Genomic DNA, 7,634 nt, shown 5'->3' with positions numbered 1-7,634 from the left:
TCCCCCTTGCCCCCATCCACTACCCCCACCCCACCCCCACCACCCAAAAAAAAATAATTTTATTTTTAAAAAATATTTTTAATTTCATAAATTAATTTTTATTCTAGTAAAAATAAAATATGTCTCTCAAAAACATTTTTAATTCATAAATTAAACACTAAAAATCATTTCCGAAAAATATTTTTCTAGTGACCAACCAAAATGAGAAAATAAGTCCAAAATCTACTTGTTTTCCAGGAAAACATTTTCTAGAAAAACATTTTCCATGGAAAACATTTTCCTCCGTACCAAACACACCCTTAATATGACTTTTTCATTTCAAAAGCTTAAATCTTAGACATATGCTTAAAGATAAAGAATCTCAATCATCCATACAATTCATGTTGATCTGCAATTCGTAAAACCGTTTGATATAAGGGATAGTATAATTTTAATAAAAAAATATTAGTTTAATTTTAGCTATTTAAAATTAAAATAAAAATACACGACATGTAATCCTAGCTAAAGTGATAATTTCAAGTATTATCGATAAATGCTTAGCGTTCATTTATTTGCTGTAAATATTAAGTCCGTACAAATTTTTGCCTCAGTTTTAATTACTTATTCCCAATTTCACATAAATATTTATTTCAAATCTAATAATTCAACTTAGTAACTAAAAATTAAAAGTAAAATTCATACTCCCACTTATGACTTATAAATAATGGACTAGTACGTATAAATTATGCAATTTCGAAAACAATATTTATATCTTTGAAATAGTAATATATAATTAAAATTTGTGTATATTTAATTTCTTTTTTACTTTATTTTGTGAGATTTTATTAAATATATTATTATTATTATTATTATTATTATATAATTTATGTCATAGTTTCTCTATATAATAGTTTCATATTTCAAATGCAATTATTTTTATATTATGCTAACAATTATGCTCCTCCAATACACAATGTACGTATGGCACATCAATATTGACCGGTTTTGAATTTGACAACCTTTGAGATTTTGACCCAAACTATATGTATTATTATATCCATATAGTAATTATTAATGTCCAGTCATGCAAAAATCTTAAAGATCATGAATCAACAATAATACAATATATAAAACTAATTAATTATCCTCCCTCATGTATCTATAAATACCAATCTCAAGAAGCAAATGTATCATATCATATCAAACAACAAACTAAACATGTCTCCTTCATGGCCTACTACACTTCTTGCCTCTCTATTTCTCTTCTCCCAAATATTTTCTTGCATTGCCCAAGTTCCACTTGAAAACACCTTTAAATTCGTCAACGAAGGCGAATTAGGACCTTATGTCGTAGAATACCAAGCAGATTATCGTGTTCTTAGTGTTTTCAGTAATCCATTCCAGCTCTGTTTCTATAACACAACTCCTAACGCATGGACACTAGCGTTACGAATGGGAACTGTCCGTTCTGAATCACTCATGCGTTGGGTGTGGGAAGCAAATAGAGGAAACCCCGTTAAAGAAAACGCGACCCTCACGTTTGGAACTAACGGAAATCTTGTATTGGCGGATGCTGACGGTCGAATCGCTTGGCAGACCAACACAGCCAATAAAGGGGTGACAGGGTTCAAGTTGTTACCTAATGGTAACATGGTGCTACATGACTCTAAAGGTAAATTCGTCTGGCAGAGTTTCAACTATCCCACTGATACTTTACTAGTGGGCCAAACTCTCAGATTGTCCGGCCCGAATAAGCTTGTGAGTCGGGCCTCGGTGAAAAAGAATGCGAACGGGCCTTATAGCTTGGTGGTGCAGCCAAAATTGTTTGCTATCTACAATAGGACTAAGTTAGGCGTGGAATTAGCTTGGTTCGATTTTGGAAACAGTACGTTGGAATCCGTGAAATTAAATAGTGGAAATCAAAGATTGAAATTGGATTATAGATTGGCAAAATCAACAAAAAGAAGTTCACATGTGATGGCATTTACTAAATATAACACAACATTAACATATCTTAGACTTGAAATTGATGGAAATTTAAAGGCTCACACTTTTGTTAGAGATGAAGAGGCAGATGAATTTCGTTGGAAGGTAACTTATCAAATGCTATAATTTAAATGTTTTTTTTCAAAAATAATAATTAAAAATGTAACTTTATAAGATAAAGGATTTTATTTTCAGTAAAATAAGTGGAGAAAATGAGTGGGTCCACAGCTATTATTTTCCTTTTTTTTTTTGGTTGAAGGGTGTATTTTATTATTATTTCTATATTTTTTTTCTGTTTAAGGATGTATTTAATTATGTTTTCTACTATTTAAGATGCTATGACAAATGTAAAGGGTGTATTTTATTATGTTTTCTACTATTTGAGATGCTATGCCAAATAGATATATTCAAATTAACATGGTTTCAAAAAATAAATAAATGAAATGCATGATACTTTGTTGTTTATTGAATGCAAATACTTAAATAAAGAATAATTAATCCAAATAATTGTTCATTCAATTTCTTTAATTAAAAATAGTCGACGAATATATAATATGCATATAATTGTTTAGAAATTATGTATATCGGTTAAAATTGAATAAATTTATTGGACTTCATTCTTCTTAAAACTTGGTTGGGTTTGGGCCATAGGCCCAACAATAGAAGGTTATATAGAGGGAGTTGAAGCCCAGAATGAAAACTCAATTAATCGAACAATTACATTAATAAATATATTTTCTTTTTCAAATTTAAATTTATATTTTCGAGGATAATTAAATGGCTAATATTTCACAATTTAAAATCTCCTGATCATTACTATTTTCTTGTTCCTTCTTTAGGATGTTGTTAATGTGAATTGTTAAAATCTTATTCCGTTATTCGTACGTGATATTTGCACTAATTGAATAAATATATGAAAAAATTATTTCGACGTGGCCACATATATGAGAAACAAAAAGACTAAGATGAGATTCATAAGCTCCACAAGTTGTGTCGTTTTCACAAGAAATTTTCTTCAGACATTAGGAATCTAAGCACGTTTTTGCACTATTATTAGTAAGAACAATTGAGATGGTGGACCCATTTAAAAGGAAAAATGAGAATGAAAAAGAAGATAAGTAGCATAAATGATGTGATTTAATTGTGAGCCATGGTCTTAACTAGTGTAGGGTAGGGTAAGTAGTATTATTGAAATGCACGGTTAGTTTGGTACGAGAGATAAAAGATAATAATTAATTTTGAGATAAACTGTAGAATAATTTTATCCTATATATAGTTAGAGATATTAGTTACTCTCAAGATTATTTATCCCGTTATTTATACATATATAAAGGATAACTAATTCTAAGTTTAATCCCATACACTAGGGGGAAATTAACTAAACCACCTTATTTTTCCTAAAATTCAAACACTAGGGAATATCGATACACCGCGATGTTTCATGCTCTAGTTGGGTCGGGGATAAAACTCAGTTAGCTTCGCTCTTGCAATTAGATTGTTGCGATTACGATTTACATTGTGTGTCTAATTTTCCGAGCAACAATCATGATATTATCTTGTATTTGAATCGGTGACTCACTTTTTTTAAGTGATGGGGAAAATGACCAAAATGTGCAACTTAAAGACTCTACTAAAATAAAAATGGTCTGTCAAGAACATAGAGGACGTAGGATCGATAGACAATTGGTCAAATCTAGTATGGATCATACATACTGGTAGTTGGAATCGACGACTCTCCTAGAGTTCCCTCATCTGAGATCTATAGGAAAGAGGACCAAGTTGACCCTTACGAACAACTTGATACACTATTTCCCTTCAACCCGTTGAGCGAAAGGCGGCAAAAGAAAAGAAAGAAAAATTCATAGACCGACTCTAAAATCTCCACATGTCGCACTTTGAGATCACGTCCCCAATGACGCCTTTGACATTAAAGGGTCACAGGCCGACCATAAAATCATGTTTAATAAGTGGAACACATGGAAATAGAACCACCAAAGTATAGAATATCGTATCTTATAAAATGAGATTATCACGTGTGAATCTGAATTAATATCGACTTAAAATTCTAAAAAGAAAAACAATTACTAAAGTGGACATATCTAGTCACATTCAAATACCCCTATCAAGAAGGATGCAGCTGATACTTTTGAAATGATTATAAGGGGTCACTTCCTATTTAACCATCATTTTATGTGATATACCTATGGTATATATGAATTGCAAATGAAACCATTATTTGCTCTTCCTAATTGCCCTCGACCTTATAGGTAGATTTTATTCTGTAAGATTTAATTATATTAAAAAAAAAATCTTTACGATACACAAAAAACTTCCACTTGAAAAATAATTTGATGCATGAAATATTTCGTATTTAAATTGTATAGGTAGGATCTAAAGAAGTGTCAAACTCTAAGAGAATATGAATCATGAAGTAGACAAGTCACCTGATCACGACACAATGATTATTATTTCACAAGTTCGAATACATGTGAAAGTAAAGTTTAATAAGATGTCCCAATGTTGCGTGAACATTACATAAATACTATTTCCTCTGTCTCAACTTATTTTCTTTTCTAATTAGTTTCAAATAAAATAACACATTTTTATATTTGTCATCGATTTAACTTTAAAATATTCATTTTGGAATGATTATTAGCCACACAAATATCTATAACTTATTTTTGATCATAAATATCAAGTTTTTTTTTAATTAAATTTTATGTCAAGTTAAACTAACTCGTATAAACTAGGATGAACGGAAGTATATGATATAGCTCCTATGCACACACATCATATATAGGAATGAGGAAAAAAAAAAGAACATGGTGTATAATTACTACCATTATTATATGTTTGAATTCTCTTAACCAATACGAGAATTGAATATTATAAATTAATTGATTAGCTGGTAGTTGGAAAATTAAGCATAAGCTTTATATATTAAGCTAATTATTTATTCCCCCATGGTCCAAATGCGTTTAGTGGAATAAATCTTGCTGTTTATAATTAGGAATTAATTTCCAACCGAAAGCTTGATTAGGATAAGTTCAAAGATTACACGAATAATCTAGTGCAAAAAAAAAAGGTAAAATAATATATTACATAATTATCAATTTAATTTTTTATTTTTCCTACATTCTTAAGTTGAGCAAAAAAAAATATATTTATACGTAAAATCTTGTTTAAATACAATTATAAAAATTAAAAGATCGATAAAAATAACCTGATAACAAAAAAGAGTTTTTAATCAAGAAAGCGTGTATAATTTAAACTCATAAATTAATGATTACTAATTATAACCATACTCCATTAGTTGGCTTGTTTAACTTCATGTGAAAATTAGAGTTATTTTAAGTCAAATGATATGATAATTGATAGGTATATCATAACTACATGATCTAAATTAGGACTCATGTTGACAATTTAGCTTGAAATAAGGAAACATGACACGAGGATAATATTTTTAAAAAATTATATATTTTTTAGACTTTAGTACAAGTTTTTCAAAAAAGAATATCAAGGAAGCAAAATGCTATCAAGATTAAATGTGATTGAAATAGTTGAGATTATTCTATTGATAGGGAGTTCTTTAATTACTTTAATGAACTTATTCTATGTGATTCAGAATTAGTCGAGATAATGATTTATCTCGATCTTATCTTAATTATCCAATCACAAGATGGTGCTTAGGATTTCATATATATATATTTATGGAGTTACACAAATTCTGTTGATATGACATCGACCTTAACTGTCTTGATTTTGAATCTTTTCACAACTTAATTTACCCTTACCGTTACCAATCACATTCGTAATAACCTATTCTTCTTGCCACATATCACTATTTAATAAATATTTTTAAATCAAATTTTTATCTCATACAAAAATATGGACAAATTAAAGAAAAGGGAAGCCAAGGTGCAAAAACAAAAACATCACTAAGACACTAGAGTACACTTGGATAATAATATGATTAGACCATTATCAACAGTGTTATAATTTTAATTAATTAGTGACTCTACTATTGTCTTTGCTATTATATATTTGTGTTATTAGGAAATATTATTAGTGTCACAGCTGTAATAAGCAACTATAGTCTATAAGGAAAGTTGATTAATTAGTAGTTATTTAATTATTTAATCATTTTTTTTCATGTAAGCAAAATCTTGAGAGTCACCAAGATAAAATCCCACATGATATTGGATACTGATCATAACAATAGTAAAATGATATAAAACTTGTGATACATGATGATCAGTTGATACTGATTATAACAATAGTAAAATGATATAATATTTATTTGTATTCGATATTTATATCATACCAAATAACTTAATTAATTTCAAAATTGAAAGATTATAGCGAGAATACATATCACATAATTATGCATGCATGGTTAAGACTATAAGTTATTTTTTGTGTGCGTAATGAAAAATATGTGTCTTGCTTAAAGTTGATTGATTCCTTGCAAATTGCAGTGATCTCAAACAGCTATATACTAAAGATGAAGTACAAACAAAAGTTATTAAATTCACGTGAACACAGGATATATATCTCTTATCTTCATTAATTTATTAGTTTAGTATAAATATTTAGCGTGTGTAAATTTTTTCCATAATTAAATTAATATTTCCACTTTATACTTTACTTTTTTTTTCCTCTCCCATTACCCATATTGGAAGGCAAATCCATAGGAGCCAATCAAAAAAGATATTAGCTAGAAGGAGCCCATTGTTTATTAAATTATTAAATATTAAAATAATTGTAGCAGCCAAGCCATCACTATATTATTTTTCAAATCAAATACAACTTCATGGTTGTCTTTTTCTAACATATTAGAAAATAATGATCTTCATGGACCAACAGATTTTCATCTGTCTAATGAAAAAGTCTTTTCATATAGTAGCTCCATTTATATATGTTATTACCTAGCTACTAGGGTTTTTGCCTTGTATATATATTGCCTTCTAGATATTATCAAGTCAAATATTGGACTTATAATCAAGTTTTTTCATACGACTTCATGTTACTTCTAGACGCAGTTGGTTCACTATCTGAACTTTCAACTGATAAGCGAAGGTTAAATTAAAAACAAAATGTGTTGAATGTATTTGCTTTAATTAAAAACAACAAATATATGCTACCTAGCTACTAGGGTTTTTGCCTTAAGTATTGCCTTCTAGATAGGATCTAAGTAGAATATATATTGGATTCAATTAAGATTATTCTTCCTAGCTATAACTACATGTTACTCCTAGCACTACAAATCATTAATTTGATAGATAAAATATAACTATACTACATCTTGAAATGCATTCAATGAATTTGATTATCTTTTTTTTTTTTTAAAAAAAAAGAATCCTATGAAGCTGTATAAGGCAGTATTATTATTGAAATGATGAAAAATATGTTGGAATCTCCAAATTAAAAAAATCCATATAAATTGAAATAAAAGTACAAATATAGTTTACATTTTGTTTTATTTTTTTTAATTAATTAAAGTTGTTTAGATTTCACAAATAGGTCAAGGAGAATAAAGTGAGGTTATGTGTACAAAAATTAGGGATGAGAGATTCATTCTTACACTCTAACTTATCAAAGAAATAAAAAGGGGAGGAGGGCCTCATCATATGTCTTATAAGCTTACAAAAAGGAATATATATATATAT

At 28.5% G+C, this 7,634-nt stretch overlaps 1 protein-coding gene across 1 annotated transcript; it reads left to right on the top strand.

The window, feature by feature from the left end:
- The first annotated feature begins 1,149 nt into the window (after window positions 1–1,149).
- LOC107024521 (epidermis-specific secreted glycoprotein EP1-like) lies at window positions 1,150–2,381 on the top strand. Its single transcript, XM_015225512.2, has one exon. The coding sequence runs from the start codon at window positions 1,165–1,167 to the stop codon at window positions 2,089–2,091; it is 927 nt and encodes a 308-aa protein (XP_015080998.1). The 5' UTR covers window positions 1,150–1,164; the 3' UTR covers window positions 2,092–2,381.
- The last annotated feature ends 5,253 nt before the right edge of the window (window positions 2,382–7,634 follow it).

Source organism: Solanum pennellii, chromosome 7 (assembly GCF_001406875.1).
Source record: "Solanum pennellii chromosome 7, SPENNV200".
NCBI classification, from domain to species: domain Eukaryota; kingdom Viridiplantae; phylum Streptophyta; class Magnoliopsida; order Solanales; family Solanaceae; genus Solanum; species Solanum pennellii.
The sequence above is the reverse complement of the archived record's forward strand: the minus strand, read 5'-3'. Positions and strand labels throughout refer to the sequence as shown.

What these genes read in the sequence shown, in the direction of transcription:
- LOC107024521 (XM_015225512.2), top strand. Translation starts at nt 1,165, where the DNA reads ATGTATCATATCATATCAAACAACAAACTAAACATGTCTCCTTCATGG.